We start from the raw sequence: 17,823 nt of genomic DNA, 5'->3' as shown, positions 1-17,823 counted from the left end.
TTCCTGTCTGTCTCCTTGCTGCCTCCAGACCCTCCTGGCCACACCATCCTTCCACCTGCAGCCAGCCATCTCTGAATGGGAGGGAAACCTCTTTCAGTCACTCCTTTGCACAAAATTCTTTAACAACTCCCTACTTTCCACAAGATGAAATTGTAAACTCCTTAGCATGAAATACTGCAAAGGTCTTTTTTTTATTTGACCTTTCATCGTCTCCCCTCAACAACAATGTCCATCGGTCCATCCATCTGTCCATCCATCCAACTTTATAAGCCTCTGTAACAGAAACCTCTTGTCATTCACCAGAACTCATATTCCCTTTTGATGACCTAGATGCACCTAAACAGAGAGTGAGGGGACATATTCCTTGGCTAAATGAGCAGGTAGGACAGAGTCATCACCAACAGAATCTCAGTGGGAAGGGTATGCCCCTTCCAGGTCCAGGACCTACACACTGGACCTTCCTATAAATGTGATCACAGCATTGTCCGTGCCTGCTTTGACCACACAGACAAGGACACACCCTACTGTGGAGGGCCAGCATAATGGAGGCAACCTGGGTTTCGGATAGCCATGTAGAGCAGAACCACCCACCCACTGCTCATGTTAGGAAATTACCTGAAAAATCAACTCCTTGCTTATGTATATCTCTGTACTTTTTGGCCTCTTGCAAGCGCACCTTAGCCTTTTTACCCTTCATGTAAGCAAGGGGCAGGTGAGATCTTACTAGGACCGGAGGCTAGCAACTACCTGTCCAATCGTGTATACCCCGAAGCCTGCTTGTGTATGTGAACCTTCCTCTCATTGGCAAACCTACTTGGTGTTCTCTAGGGTCTTCTGCATTTTCTTGGTCATTTTATCAATCGCTGCCTGTCTCTTCCCTTCAGCCAAGAGGTCTATCTTGTTCAGCACTACGACCAGCTTCTGGCAGGCGATCTGCCCGATCACAAGGCACTCCGCTGACTGGGTTTGCATCCCCTTGGTCACGTCGATGACCAGCATCATCAGATCAATGATCTGGGCCCCTGGGAAAAGAGAAGACAAAGTTAGAAAGGGAAAGGGGGAAGATGAGCTCAGAAAGCAGCCTGATGCCCTAGGTCAAGTAAAACTGACCAAATTAAAAGTATTAAAGGTAGACGGAGTGGGAAATGAATGATTACCACATACTTCCTAGCACCAGGCCACAGGTGATGTGCTTTGACCTACATGATTTCATTGAATCCTCATAACAACCATGAGAGGCAGGCATGTTACCCCATTTAAAGATGAGGAAACTGAGACCTACAAGAGAGCTCACCCAGGCCACATAGCTAGCCTGTAGTAGGGCTGAGTAAGTCCAAAACTTATGTCTTTCTATTTCACCAATCCTATCATTTCATTCCATCCTACGAAGGACAAAACAAGCAGAAAAAAGTTCAGTGTTAGACTTGGCAAATGCCCAATGATTTGCCAAGACAGAGGAAATAAGAGCTGAAACAGTAAAGGAAGAGTTGGGGTGGAGAGGGGGCACCTCCTCCATGGCTCCTGGGTCTTCTCACAGTACATGTGATTTCATCATGATTATCTCATGCTTGGCTGGACTGTATCTGCTCACTTCTTCTGTCCTTTCTGTTCTAGCTGGGGGGCTTCCTGTTCTTTCTCAGGGACTAGGACCATGCAAGGTTCAGCTATATCGACAGAGCATCATACATGTGTGCATGTATGAGGTATGACAATTACATTCACAAACTTGCCACTGTGTGCTTATGTTGGCAGCACTGTACAAAAGCTCAGTAAGATTTCATAACTTGGGTATATCAAGTGTCTCACAGCTGTGTTCGTGTCGACGTGTGGCGGTGTCTTCCTGGGTGGCGTTTACTATTGTTGTTGCGTGTTTTTGTGTGCCATCGCATGAGTGTCTGAGCTTGAGTTAGAGCAAAGAACAAACATTAAATTTCTTGTTAAACTTGGCAAGAGTGGAAGTGAAATCAGGGAAATATTAGTCCAAGTTTATGGGGATGATGCCATGAAGAAAATGGCAGTGTACAAATGGATTAAACGTTTTTCTGAGGGGAGAGAACGTGTCACTGATGAAGAGAGGTCAGGGCAGCCAGTAGCAAGCAGACTGAAGAAAACATTGCAAAAAATCATCGAATTGTGTGTCAAAATCATCAGCTGACTGTGAGAAGCATAGCAGACCAAGTAAACATTGATAGAGAAACAGGAAAATACTAACTGAAAATCTTGGCATTAGAAAGGTGTGTGCAAAAATGGTCCCAAAGTAGCTGACCAATGAACAAAAGCAAAGGAGAGTCGAAGTTTGCCAAGACCTTTCGGAGAGGTAAGATAATGTTTGGGTCGTGTTATCACTGGTGATGAAACGTAGATGTACCAATACGACCCTGAAACAAAGCGTCCAACAGCACAATGGAAGTCAGCCAATTCTCCACGACAAGAGTTCTGTCAGTCCAAATCAAGAGTCAAAACGATGTTGCTAACCTTTTTTGATATTAGAGGGATTCTTTGATATCAGAGGGACTGGACAAATAGTTAACCAAGTTTACTACTTGGAAGTGCGGAAAAGGCTGCGTGAAAAAGTTAGACGAAAACAACCTGAACTTTTCGCCAACAATTCATGGCTCTTGTATCATGACAATGCACCAGCTCACATGGCACTCTCTGTGAGGGAGTTTTTAGCCAGTAACAAATAACTGTATTGGAACACCCTCCCTACTCACCTGATCTGGCCCCCAATGGCTTCTTTCTTTATCTGAAGATAAAGGGAATACTGAAAGGAAGACATTTTGATGACATTCAGGACATCAAGGGTAACATGACAACAGCTCTGATGGCAATTCAAGAAAAAGCTCCAAAATTGCTTTGAAAGGTGGACTAGGCTCTGGCGTTGGTGCATAGCTTCCCAAGGGGAGTACTTCGAAGGTGACTGTAGTGATATTCAACAATGAGGTATGTAACACTTTTTCTAGGATGAGTTTGCGAACTTGTCAGAACTCATATGTACATGTGTATGCATGTGCATTTATGTGTGTGTGCATGTATGTATGTATGTGTGCATGTTTGTGTGCATGCATGCATGCCCAATTGTGAGCATGGCCTGAATACATAGCCACACCTGGGCTGAACAACAGCAGGTGGACAAATTACAGAGAAGTCAATGAGGGAAACCATCGTTAAGTCATGTTAGGAAAACAAATGTTAGCCAGTGAAATCACTATGTCCTTTGTAATGGGACTTGAAATAGTTTCCAAAAAAAAACCAGGTACTATTTTTGTGGATGCAAGAATATGCAAACATTTCCTCTTTGCTCCATGAGAAATTTTCAGGACCAAATTTAGTGTCAATGTGAGGCAGGGGAAGACTTTGTGGGTGACTCTCATGCCTCAACCCCACTGCTGGAAGGGAGAGAAGGTGAGGAGGAGGAGTGATCTTTTTGTTGACACACTCTGTGTAATAGTTTGCCACTTAATCTTTACAATCTAGTGTTTCAGATGAAGAAAATGAGACTCGGAGTCACAGTCTACATCATACAGCCAACTGGCACCAAAGGCCACCAGAAACCAGGGTTCCTGATGAAGGAGGAATTCTTCCCTGGTCACCATTCACTTACAGCTCCCCTGGCCTCCCTTAGGAGAAACAGTATGTGTCTCTGACTGTAAGTAGGCCTCAGAAAGTCCCAACTCTCCTCCCTCCATTCCACTCTGCCCTCACCAGGCCCCTCTCCTACCTTATCCTATCAGCCAGGGACACAATGGAGCTGTGGTCCAAAGGAGCCTGGAGGGATAGGCCAGGTGCTCACAGCAGCCCCACTGGCACCTCCCTTGTTAAGTCACCAGGCAGTAGGGCCCAGGTCTCTACTACAGCCAAACAGAAGGAGGATACTGGTTCCATCATCTACCATGAACAGGACAAATTATGTAAAACAGACTCACCTTTCTAAATAATTGAGGCTTATAAAACCTCATTGTCTGAAAGATTCTCTCTTGTTTATACCAAATCACCAACTCACCCCTGGAATCCATCTCTGTTCCAGCTCCAGTCTCCAAGGCCCATGTCAGGCCCATGTAAGCTATTTCCTAAAGGGTCCCTTCACTTTGACTTGTCCTTCTGAAATCCATCCTCCAAATAGCCTACCAAAAGGAACTTTCTAAAGATACATAATTGATTCATACACTGTTGGGAGGGTGCAGAGGGGTTAGTTAAATAAGTACAACCTTGATGAAGGTCAGTTTGGAAATAGCTATCAACATACATAATCTTTGACGCAGCCATGCCCATGTACATGTGAAATCTCCCTATAGCATGCTTATTGTAGCTAAAGTTGAAAACCATGGTAATGCCCATCAGTAGAGGACAAGGTAAAAATAAATAATGCTATTTTCATGCAATAGAATACTATACAGTCATTAAAAAGAATGAAGAAGCTGTTTCTATACTACTATGGAATGATTTCCCGGGTGAAGTGAGAAAAAGGGTAAAACAATGTAATTTGAGTTAAAAGGGCAGGGGAAGGAGTGTAGGGATGTGTGTGTGTGCGCGTGTGTGTCGTATATGAGTGTTTGCTTCTATATGCATAAAATATCTCTCAAGGGATACAAAACAAAGTAACTCTTGGTTGTCTGTTGGGAGAGGAGCTAGGTAATAGACAGATAGGGGTAGGAAGGAAACTCTTGACTGTATATTCTTCTGCATCTTTTCATTTTAAGCAAGGGTATGTACTATACATTCAGAAATAAATAAAATTATAATGTTAGGTACATAAATAAATAATCAAATAAAACACTGACCTGACTGCTACTCTCCTGCTAAGAGTCCCCACTGCCCTCTGATTGAAACCAACCTCTGTGATGTGGCTTCGGTGGCGTTCTTTTTACCTCACAGTTCTGGTAGGCTCTACCTATGCCGAGCATCACGTTCTGCCCAGCATAGGGCAGAACCCTTCTCTGTGCTCCCTGCTCTGCCCCAGGGCAACACACACATATACCTGAGCCCAACCCACCCAGGCCTCTCCAACAGTTCTCCAGCCACAAGCAAATCTGTCACCTGTCACGGCTATGTGGCCAGGTTTTGAGGCAGCAGGATGGGACAAAGCCTGCAGGTGAATAGCAAGGAGGAGTGCCTGGGTTCTTAGCCTGTGTGCCAATCTCTACGAAGACGTCACCACAGAATGGGCCCAGTACCTGGCCTGATGGCCCCTAACTCTGGTGACAAAGCTGCATCTACAAAGCCAAGGTTACACTACCCCATGGGTGACTTAAGGACCTTGTTTCAAGAGTAATTTCAACTATCTGGGCTCCCTCTAGAACCTAAATGCCATCCCTTACCTCACCCAAACTATTACTGACCCACTTTACAGATGAGAAAATTGGGTTTAGAGAAGTTAGGTGACTATCCTTGGTTCTACAGTAAATAGAGGGTAGAAAAGACATTTGTACCCCAGTGCCTGTTCTTACCCACATGCCACACACAACCTGTCCTTGCTAATGGGGACCAGCTCCTCTCTAGCCTCCTTGCCCACAATCCTCCCTAGCCTCCACTTTACAATGGGAATTAAGGCACATCCCATGCTAATTCTCACTCTTTCCCTGCCTTGCTTTTGCTCCTGCTCCTCTCCGTCCAGACCTCCCTTGCCCTGGCACTTCCTCTCCACCCTACCCTACGCTGAGAGCTCACAGACCAAGGCCTAAGGTTTTAATTTGTATTCACAGCAACCAGCACAAGACCCAGCTTGGGCACAGCTTAATCTATCTTTGTTGGACTGACTCAGCAAACGATAGCTCCCCCTACATCCTCCACTTTCTTTACCAGGAATCTGTTCCTTTTCTCTAAGATTCAATTTCCTATCAGTCTATAAAACTATCCAGGAGTGCCTTGTCTTGGCCCAGTGGCTGATGGGGAAAGATGATGTATTCCAAGTATTTAGCCCATCTCCCTTCTGATGCCTGTTGGGATCCTGGGGACGGGAAATGACACTGAACTCACAAACCCAGAAAGATAAGTGCAGATGGAACCCAAACCCTCCAAGGCCTGTGGGGCTTTGCTGTGCGGCCTCACTCTAGCTAATCCACAAGCCGCCTTTGTTGCAGGGAGCACATAACTGCTCCAAAAGGCCAGGCTCTCGAGCAGACTGCTATAGTGCAGCCAATATTAGGGACTTCTAAGGAGACCAGAGGTCACTGCGACTTGACTGGCCCCACTGAGAACCAGGGCACCACTGGGAACCGGGGTCAGCATCAGGCAACTGCCTGCTGCCTGGCAGCAGCTCTCAGTTACTCCCATTTCTTCATCAAACGTTTGATCAGATGACAGGAAGTGACATAACTGGCCTGTCTTGTCTTTTTCAAAATCCCCAGTATTTCCACAGAATGAATCAAACAGTGTCCTTCCCAATTCCCACGAACCCAGGGTAGGAAATCGTTCTGAGACCAGAGGGACAGAGTGAGCGAGTGGGTGGGAAACACAGTCAAGAACTTGAAGTGTACAAATGACCCTCTATACTTCTCAGTCTATCAGAGCTTTTCATCTGGTTGTACTGACTATAGAATCCTTTAAAGGTCTGCAGAATAATTAAAACAGGGTTAAAGTTTCTCAGTACTTTTAAAAATTACAATTTCCAATTCTGTAGATTATATATCTTAATCATTTCAAAAATAAAAACTTACAAAGGTCAGCATTTAACAAAGAATAATTTATCTATGAGATGTAATTTTCCTTCTGGGACTGAAGGAAAAAAAAGCGTGTTCAGAAAAAAAAGTTTCAGCTGGAGAAGCAGAACGTAAAACTTTAAACATTTTAGCAACCGCAAATCAGACAGTTAATCCAAATTTGATTTTTAATCAGAAACTATGGGCATTCTAAAAAGGAGAAATCATTAAAATTAAAATAAAGAAAAATGTATTTTTAACTGGTGACTTATTAAATATTCAATAAATGATACAAATACACTGTTATCAACAATATGAAACTGCAGTGGCAATTTATATCCCACTATTATTATGACCACTTGCTAAATGCATCCAATTTCCATGTGCCCCAGCTTCCTCATCTGTATAAGGACAATGGAGTCATTGGATTGCTGTGGGGTTAAATGATTTAACATATGGAAAGGGTTTAGAACAGCACCTCAGACACAGGAAATCCTCCACAATGTTAGCTGCTATGATTGTTTTTCCTTCTATAACCCCTGCTGCGGTGGCGTGCACTGTGTTCTATGCTTCTTCATCTCATTTTAACTGCATCTCAACTCTATGATATGGGTATCACTGACAAGAAAACAAAGGCTCAGGGATGTGAAGTAACCAAATTGAGGTCAAGGAGCAAGGACACAGACAGAGTGATGTGAACTCGGGCCACCAACTTCTTTCTATCACAGCACCCCGCATCCCTAAGCAACAATGTTGTGTCCAGAGTGGAATACTGGCTCTGTATGTGGGCAGGGGCATGTGTGCCCACACTGATGGGTACTGCAGGACAGCAGAGCAGGTATCAGGAGTCACCGTAAGAGTGTAGCTCCTCATAGCCCAGTGGAAGGAGGGACTCACTACAGCTCCGTAATCCCAGATGCGGTCATTATTGCTGCTATCTATACGCATTTATTCAGTGTATTGCTTGTCTCCCCATTTTATGGGCAAGAATACCAAGGCTCAGGTAGGTTAAATAACTTCCCCAAACCATCCAGCTAGAATGAGAATCCAGCACTGGTCAGACTCCAGTAGGCTCAGCTATCCTGGCTCTGCCTCTCCACCATGAGGTATCAAGACTTCTATCACACTGGGGCCATTCTGTTTCCTTAAGGAGAATCCAATCAGGCATATATAGGTTTCGTGCATTTTAGTTTTTCTCCCTCTGATACTTTTCCCAAAGTAGGGTGACTCTGGACTTTCCCTCTCAAATTCCTATTGGTTCAGGAGAGGGTCTGTGCACCAGACATGTCCATCCCGTCCTCCTCAGCACAGAATCAAAGGATTTGGAAACAGAAGGGGCTTAGCAAACAGTGTCATTTTGTAGGTGGGGAGCTAAGGGCCAAGTGGGAAGAGGAGAGACAAGGGCTTGGGGGCTCGCAGCCAGGCGTCCAAATCACAGCCCTACCACGGGCTGGATCTCCTTGTCTGTAAATTAGAATATAAACAAAGGTACCCACTGCAAAAGGTTTGGGGGCACGGGGGGAGGGGCGGGGATCACAGAGCAGGGCCCACCGGGCCCTCAGTAAGTAGGAGCTGCACTGATGACTGTTGGTGCTGAGCCAAGCTCTCAGCTCTGGCTCAGCCTCAGCATTCAGAGCCCGGCTACTCCCACTAGTCCAGGCAGCCCCAGAAAAACACACATGGACAAAGAACTGAGGCAACTGAGGGGGTGGGGGGGGAGAGAAGGAGAACAGGGGAGTGGTCAGGCCCTGGGCCCCCACGTGACAAGGCAATGCGTCTGACTTGCACACACTGCCTGCTAGCCCTTCTCCTCACCCCCGCCTCCCTCACCTGACATCAAACATTCACGCTGTCCCATGCTGCTACACAATTGCCAGGGCCACTTCATCCACTGCAGGATGTGTTATGAGTTCAACAGGCTGGAGGCCCTAATCAGGCCCAGACCATCTAGCGGGGGGCCATAGTAGGCCTCGGTTACTGGGAAGAGGCTCTGGAAAAGGCTCGACCCTAATCTTACCAGACAGTCATTTTCATAAACAGCTTCAGAGGGAAGACAGCTTAATAATGCTATTTACCCTTTCTGAGCTCCAGTTCCTCATCTGTAAAACAGGGACAAGAACCCCATTTCCATTTCTATTGACCTTGTTGGAGTCTCAGATACAAAGATAGACAGCTGGTCAATTTTGTTCTGGAGCATGTGAGCAAAGAACCCCATGGGGAGGGGTACGGCAGCAGTTCAGGAAGCCTATCTGCAGTGTTCCAGTAGGCACAAGGGGAGGCAGGGAAACAGGACAGGACAGGCCCCCAGTTAAGGCACAGCTCCACGTCTGCCAGCTGTGCAGCCTCAGACAAGTGTACCTGTTCACCTCTTGGAGCCTGGATTCCTCCTCTATAGACAGAATGCTCATACCAGAGACAACACCTTAAAGAGCAAGGAAAGGCTAGCACAGCACTTGGAACATACTAGGAGCACTATCGGAATTAGTATTTGTATCACAATGCTCAGCATAGTAAGAGCCCCCAAAGTTGCCATCTCCTTCCCTATGATTCATCTATACACAAAGGTCCCATACCCTTTACAGGACGAAGAGGAAGAAGAATATTAACACCAATGTGGAACAAATACCAACAATTCCTCCCCCAAATCTAGTGGTATCCGTGAGCCCCTCACAGGGGTCTTTGGTGAGTGCCAGCCAACAGCCTGGAGTACCATGTCCACCAATGGGCAGGAAATCCTTATTGTTTTAACCTGGCCTATAAAGGTGGGCTCCTCCACAAACATCCTACTGTATTCCACCAGACCAGCCAGGAGATACCTGAGCAGGAGAACCTGGGCAGGCAGGAATGGACATCTTCCCTAAGTCATCAAGGTCCCAGGACACATTAACAACGAAACCCCAGTTTCCTATTCTCTAGGTAAATGACATGCCACCCACCAAATGGACCAAAAGAACATATTTCAGGCATTCAAAATATTGTAGTAATAATTAGGAGTGAAGGTGACCTAGTAACCAATGAAACCAGCATGCTGCTTGACCAAAAAGAAACCCAAAAGATGCGGCCACACTCAGCGCAACAGCCACCATGGATTGAGAGCTGGCCCTGGGCTTGGGGTTTCACATCATTGGTTGCAAACTGACACTCAAAGATGCACAGGCTTGAATTTAGCTAGCACGGTGCCTCTGAGAATATGAACATACTGCCAACACTTACAAGAGGGCACATAAAAGTCTTTATGAGTGAGCAGATGTGACTATATTGGGCCTGCACCTGACATGGCTGAGGAGCAGCTGCCTTGAGAACAGTGATATATTCCCGGTTTTACCCTGGTCCCCACAACTCCCTATTGCCTGATATCCTGGCATTTATACTACCAGCCTGGTTCTTGATTCCATTTGAGCTTCTGACTTCCATTTGATGTGCGTTAACTGACCATCACCACAACTCCATGTGGAGGAGACTCTTTCATTTTAATAAAGAGAAATTTGAGGCCTGGTCACAGAACAGTAAACAGCAGAGGCAGGGCGAGGCTGTGTGACTTCAAAATTTCTGCTTTTTCTATTGCCAGCTGCCTCCTGAGTCTCCCAGGAACCCTACAACATCCTTGAAGAGCAGGTGGAAAGAACTCAGAGGGTGGAAAGGAGGAGGAGACCAGACAAGGCGCAAAAGCAAACTGCCAGTGTCCTAGAGGACACATCCGAAAACAGAGGTACTGTCCTTCAGGAGGGAGCAAAAGGGGCATTTATCACCATCTAAAGAAACCCAAAAGGAAAACTTTAAAGTCACATGCAAAATAATGAAACTAGACTACTATTTAAAACCATACACAAAAATTAACTCAAAATGGACCAAAAACCTAGATATAAGACCTGAAACAATTAAATACATAGAAGAAAACACAGGTACTAAACTTATAGACCTTGGTTTTAGAGAGGATTTTAAGAACTTGACACCAAAGGCAAGGGAAGCAAAAGCAAATACAAATGAACGGGACTACATCAAGCTAAAAGCTTCTGTACAGCAAAACAAACCATCAACAAAACAAAAAGGCAACCAAATGAATGGGAGAAGATATTTGCAAACAATTACTCCAACAAGGGGTTAATATCCAAAAAATAAAGAACTTACAGAACTCAACAACAACAAAAAACAAACAATCCAATTAAAAAATGGGCAGAGGATCTGAACAGACACTTCTCAAGAAAACACACAAACGGCGAACAGATATGTGAAAAGATGCTCAACTTCACTAGCTATTAGGGAAAAGCACATCAAAACCACAATGAGACACCACCTTACATCTGTCAGAATGACTATTATCAACAAGACAAGAAATAAGAGAGGATATGGCAGTAAAGGAATCCTCATACACTGCTGGAGGGAATATAAACTGGTATAGCCACTATGAAAAACAGTGTGGAGGTTCCTCAAAAAATTAAGACTAGAACTACCATATGACCCAGCAATCCCTCTTCTGGGTATCTACCCAAAAAGTTTGAAAACATTTATTCATAAAGATGTATGTACCCCTATGTTCGCTGCAGCAGTATTCACAGTAGCCAAGATATGGAAACAACCCAAATGTCCTTTGATAGATGACTGGATAAAGAAGATGTGGATGGGCCAACCAGGTGGCTCAATTGGTTGGAGTGCGAGCTCTGAGCAACAGGGTCACCGGTTCGATTCCCACATGGGCCAATGAGCTGCGCCTGAGCAAAGCTGCCACTGAGCTACCAACAGGTGGCAGGATGACTCAGCTGGTGAGAGCATGTGCTCTTAACAACAAGGATGCTGGTTCGACTTCCACATGGGATGTTGGGCTGTGCCCCCAATCCCCCCACAACTAAGATTGAACACGGCACCTTGAGCTGAGCAGCCGCGAGACGCCAACGGGCAGCTGGATGGCTCAGATGATTACAGCGATTGAAAGCAGCGACTGGACTTGGAGCTGAGCTTGCGCCATCCACAACTAAGACTGAAGGACACAACTTGACTTGGAGCTGTTGGGTCCTGGAAAAACACAATGTTCCCCATCCCCAATTCCCCAACACTGTTCCCTTCCCTAATTCCCTGATAAAACCTTAAAACTACAACAACAACAAAAATCCAGAAGATGTGGTACAAACCCTCATGCATTGTCAGTGGGACTGCAGATTGGTACAGCCACTATAGAAATCAGTATGGAGGTATCTCAAAAAAAACTGGAAATGGAACTACTTTATGACCCAGCAATTCCACTCTTAGGTATTTATCCAGAGAAATCCAAAACGCTAATTCAAAAAAATATATGTACCCCTATGTTTATTGCAGCACTATTCACAATAGCCAAGATATGGAAACAACCAAAATGCCATTGGTGGATGACTGGATTAAGAAACTGTGTATTACTCAATGATAAAGAATGAAATCTTATCATTTATAATGATATAGATGGACCTACAGAACATTATGCTAAGGGAAATAAGTCAGACAGCGAAGGACAAATACCATATGATCTCACTTATATGTGGAATCTAAAGAATAGAATAAATGAACAAACTAATCAGAAACAGTCTCAGAGATGTAGAGAAAAAACTGAGGGTTGCTAGATGGGAGGGAGGTGGGGATGAGGGAGAAGGTGAGGGGATTAGGAAGCACAAATTGGTAACCACAAGATTGCCATGGAATACAAAAGACAGCTTAGGGAATATAATCAATAATGTTGTAAAGATTTTGTAGGATATCCGATGGATACTTGTCTTATTAGGGAGACCACTTCATGGACAGTGTATATGCCTGACCACTGCAGTGCACACCTAAAGCTGAAGCTGAATAATAATGAATATCAAATATATATGTATATATATATACATACATATATATATATATATATACATATATATATGTATATATATATATATATATAGTCACAGAATGTGCAATACAGCATAGGGAATAGGTCAATGGAATTGTAACAGCTATATATGATGTCAGAGACTGGTAGTAGGTTGGGGGAGGAGGGTTATTACTTTATGAGGGGTGTAGATTTCTAACTATTACATTGTTTTGTACACCTGAAACTAATAATAATAATAAAAAAGATGTGGTACATATATACAAAGGAATATTACTCAGCTATAAGAAAAGATAAAATACTGCTATTTGCTGAGAAAGACAAATACCATATGATCTCACTTATATGTGGAACCCAAAGAACAGAATAAATGAGCAAACAAAACAGAAATAGACTCACAGATGCAGAGAAAAAATTGATGGTTGCTATATGGGATGGAGTTTGGGGGATGGGTGAGAAGGTAAAGGGATTAGGAAGTACAAATTGGTAATCCCAAAATACTCACAGGGATATGAAATACAGTATAGGGAATATAATCAATAATATTGTAAAGACTATGTAGGTTATCAGATAGGTACTGGACTTATCAAGGGGATCACTTTATAGATTATATAAATGCCTAACCACTGCTCTGTACAGCTGAAACTAATATAAAATAATATTGACTGTCAAGTATAATTAAATATATATATAGTCAGGGGATGTCAAGTACAGCATAGGGAACATAGTCAATGGTATTGTAATAGTTAGGTACAATGTCAGAGGTGTAGTAGACTTTGGGGGTTATCACTTTGTGAGGGGTATAAATGTCTAATCACTATGTTGTTTTCTACACCTGAAACTAATAATAAAAAAAGAAAAGAAATACTGCCATTTGTGACAACATGGATGGATCTTGATAACATCATGCCAAAATAAGTCAGACAGAAAAGCACAAGAACTATATGATTTCATTCATATGTGAAATATAAAACAGAAAGCAACAAATGAACAAACAAAACAAACAAAAAAACCGATTGACACAGACAACAGTATGGTGGCTACCAGAGGGTAAAGGGGAGAGGGGAGGTTGGAAAGGTAAAGGAAGTCAAATATATGGTGATGGAAGGAGAATAAACTTTGGGTGATGAGCACATAATGCAATATACAAATGATGTCTTATAGAATTTTACACTTGAAACTTATACAATCTTAGTAACCAATGTCACCCCAATAAATTAAAAAAAAAATGAAACCCAGGAGAACAATGAGAACGATGTTAGTGGTGTAGGAACAGGGGATACAAGAAAAAAAGCCCAAGTATGAAACCAAGGGGAAAAATAAACAGCCATGGACAAGACAGCCGACAAACAGGTGCCAGATCCCCGCCAAAAGGAAGAAAAGCCAAAGCACAATAAACGCTGGAGACTCGTGGCAAAACACTTATATAGAGATTCGAGAGAGCAGTGGTGCAGAATCAGGTTTTCTGGCTGCAAAATCCTGGGTAAACTTCCTTCTCTGAACCTCACTGTCCATATTTATAAATGGGGAAAAGCACACAACAGTGACACAGAGACAGTAGGTAGCCGCCTAGATGAAACTAAAATTGGGTCTCTACCTTACACATTCTACCTAAATAAATTCCAAATGGATAAAAGTTTTAAACATAAAAATATAAAAACGGAAAAGTACTGGAAGAAAACACATGACAGTATTTTTTATAATCTTAAAAGTAAAAAAAACACCTAGGCAAGATACAAAACCCAGAGACACACAAAAAAAGGAAAGATGGACAAATTTAACAACATAAAAATCAAACATTTCTGCATAGAAAAAAAAATGATAAAGGTCAACGATGATTGGTGAAATAAGCTTAAAATGTACACTAGTCACAAAGGACTCCTTTCCTTAATATTTAAACACCTTCTTCAAATTGATAATAAAAAGAGCAACAATCCATTCAAAAACAAAAACAGTATCAACAGACAGGTCACACTCAACACATTCACTGAGCCCCTCCCTCCTTGCCAGCACCCCAGTGATGAGAACAGGTAACAACCCCTACCCCTTATAAGCGGCGCTCACCAGCCAGTTAGGTAAGGCCAAAAGCACACAATACACATAATACGTGAATCTCACAGAAGCCGGGAAGATGATAAGTGTCCTGGAGAAAAACAGGGCAGGAAAAGAAGGCTCAGGAATGTATGGGAGGCAGGCGGGCGGCAATTTTAAATTGGGCTGTCAGGATGGGCCTCACTGAGAAGGAGGCATTTGAGCCAGGATTCAGAGGAGAGGAGGCTGGCAGTTAAACAGAGCATTCCAGGCAGAGGGAAGGGCCAGTGCAAAGACACTACAGGATGTCAGGGTGTCAAGCAATCAGCAAGGAGGCCAGGGTAGCTGGAGAGAAGTCAGACAGAAAGCAGGAACAAAGAAAAGAAATACAAATAGCTCAGACATATAAGATGCCCTACCTCACCAATAACAAGAAAAACGCAAATTGAAACTACACTGAGATTCTAGTTTACACCTAGTGGGTTGACAAAATAATCCCGACCATAATGAAAGGAGCTGATAAGCAGTAAATCCTTGCCCTGTCAGGCACTGCAGATTACACACAGACTCTGAGAACCCTCCAGGCAGCCCTGTGGAACAATCCCCATGTAGAGACAAGGGAACAAGGTCAAAGGACTGGGATAAGGGGCTAGAATTCAAAGGCAAGCTGTGCAGCTCGAGGCCATGTCATCCCTCAAAACATCTGGTAACCCCTGCTACTAAGGGTGTGGGGAGATAGACAATCCTTTCCACTTGGGACATATCCTGGCAAAACCTTTTTTGGAGGCCATTCTGGCAATAGCTATCAAAGGTGCAAACACACACCTTGTGACCCAGACACATCCCACATGCAAAGGAAGCACATACAAGGACATGCACCTTGTTTGTAACAGCAATAATGAATGAGGCCAGCCTGACTGCCTGCCGGTCAGGAGGGAAACAGTTAGTTACCTATGTTTCAGTTTATCCACATAACAGAGTATTATACAGCTACTAAAAAGCACATCGTGGCTCTGTATTCCGAGTGGAACACTTGCCAAAAGAGTGTGCACAGAATACTGCCATTTCTACAGATTTTGCACAAGAAAAGATATGCTTGAGGTCACTGTCCTTGGAATTTTTAGAAGAAACTGGTCACAGCAGTTTGACTAGGGAAGTAAACTAGGTAAGCAGGGACTGGGGTGCAAGGAAGATCCACTTCTTATTGTCTAACCTTTTAAGTTTTGAACCATGTACATACATTACTGATTCAAAAACTACTTATTTTTAAAAGTAAAGCTTTATATCACTGGAAAACCAGTATTATTTACCGTAAGTAGAAGAATGTTTTTAAAAGTACAAGAAAAATAAAACATTGCTACTAAATTCTAGCCAGACACCAGAGCTCGAAATGTTAAAAGAAGTGGTAAAGCTCCTGGCACCAAAGACCTCCTCCTTAACAGAATTCGAGGATTTAAAGAACTCTGAAGAGGGAGTAACTTCCTTACCGTGGTTGACATCCCTTCATGCCGTACCTGCGCACACATGAAGCCATCTCAGGCCCCATTATCTGTGTGCGTCTTTCCTATTAGGAAATTGTAGAGAGGTTAGATTTGATCCTACAAGTTATGACAATCCAATGCTGCAGGCAGAAGAGAGATGGAGATAGACACCCAATAATGTCTGTTTAGAGGTCATAAAGATCTTTGTTAATGATGTTTCCTCTTTCTGTAAGACCAATGAAGAGATTACAGACTTGTCCTCATACCACAGTCAGCCATGGACAGGCTTGCTAGAAAGCGTCTCCTAAGTCTGGGTGCACCAAAACCAGACAACACACTTGAGGACAGTCATTAAGATAACTAAAGAATGAAGGGTATATGGGCGCTTTCTGTACTACTGTAACTTTTCTGTAAGTTTGAAATTATTTCAAAATGAAAAAAAAAAGATGACAAAAGGGTCAGGGAGTGGGGAAAGGGAAAAAGAGAATTAACATTTATTGAGAGTTTAAGAATGCACCATGTACACTATTTCAATTAATCTTGACAACAGCCCAGTAAGAAGGTATTTATTGCTCCACTGCAGCCTACGCGGTCACCAGCGACTCATGGCAGCCCAGCTCCAGGTTGACTTGTTGGTCACCATCTTAACTGTAGAGGGCGCAGAGTCACTGGCCCGCATGTGGGATCCAAACCGGGGCCCTGCTGCTCAGAGCTGGCATCCCAAGCCAGCTCTTAACCAACACGCCACTCGGCCAGCCCAATTTGTACTTCTTAAACCTTTCCCCTTTCACCCATCCTTAACCCCACTCCCATCTTAAAGAAGTCCTTCTAAGATTCCCTGTAATACTGGTTTGGTGATGATGAACTCCTTCAGCTTTTTCTTGTCTGGGAAGCTCCTTATCTGTCCTTCAATTCTAAATGATAGCTTTGCTGGGTAGAGCAATCTTGGTTGTATGTTGTTGCTTTTCATCACTTAGAATATTTCCTGCCACTCCCTTCTGGCCTGCAAAATTTCTGGTGAGAAATCAGCTAACAGTCGTATGGGAGATCCCTTGTAGGTAACTAACTGCCTTTCTCTTGCTGCTTTTAAGATTCTCTCTGTGTCTTTAACCTTTGGCATTTTAATTTTAATGTGTCTTGGTGTTGGCCTGTTTGGGTTCATCTTGTTTGGGACTCTCTCTGCTCCCTGGGCTTGTATGTCTATTTCCTTCACCCGGTTAGGGAAGTTTTCAGTCATTATTTCTTCAAATAGGTTTTCAATTCTTTGCTCTCTCTTTTCTCCTTCTGGTGCCCCTATAATGTGAATGTTGGTATGTCTGAAATTGTCCCAGAGGCCCCTTAAACTCTCCTCAATTTTTTGGATTCTTTTTTTCTTTTTGCTGTTCTGGTTGGGTGTTTTCTGCTACCTTATCTTCTACATCGCTGGTTGGATCCTCTGCTTCATCTAATTCCCTGTAATGTATTCTTCATTTGTTATTGTATCCTTTATTTCTGACTGGTTCTTTTTCATGGTTTCCATCTCTGTTTTTATGCTTCCTAGCTCTCTGATGAAGTTCTCCCTGAGATCAGTGAGCATCTTTATAACCAGTGTTTGGAACTCTGCATCTGATAGATTGCTTATCTCCATTTCACTTAGTTCTGAACTATTATTTCTTGATTTGTGATTGTCACTGTTATGGAAAAGTCTGAAATTCAGCTTGGGATCCTATAGCATTTCCATGTAATGATATGTACTTAATGATATGTACTTCTCACAGATATAGATGAGACTAACAGATTATGAGGCAATTAGCTTGGCCAAGATCATATTTGTATAATAATAAGAAGAACAATAGTGCTG

At 43.3% G+C, this 17,823-nt stretch overlaps 1 protein-coding gene across 3 annotated transcripts in view; it reads right to left on the bottom strand.

Moving 5' to 3' along the window:
* The window catches only part of EEFSEC (eukaryotic elongation factor, selenocysteine-tRNA specific), a 282,568-nt gene that overhangs the window by 171,275 nt on the left and 93,470 nt on the right, over positions 1 to 17,823 (bottom strand). For all 3 annotated transcript variants that reach the window (XM_019658666.1, XM_019658667.1, XM_019658668.1), the window contains exon 2: positions 815 to 1,022. In XM_019658666.1, coding sequence (XP_019514211.1) covers positions 815 to 1,022 — 208 coding nt within the window. The remainder of the gene's footprint in view (positions 1 to 814; positions 1,023 to 17,823) is intronic.

This window comes from Hipposideros armiger, unplaced genomic scaffold (genome assembly GCF_001890085.2).
Source record: "Hipposideros armiger isolate ML-2016 unplaced genomic scaffold, ASM189008v1 scaffold_286, whole genome shotgun sequence".
Taxonomy (NCBI): Eukaryota; Metazoa; Chordata; class Mammalia; order Chiroptera; family Hipposideridae; genus Hipposideros; species Hipposideros armiger.
This window is presented reverse-complemented; position numbering and strand designations above follow the sequence as displayed.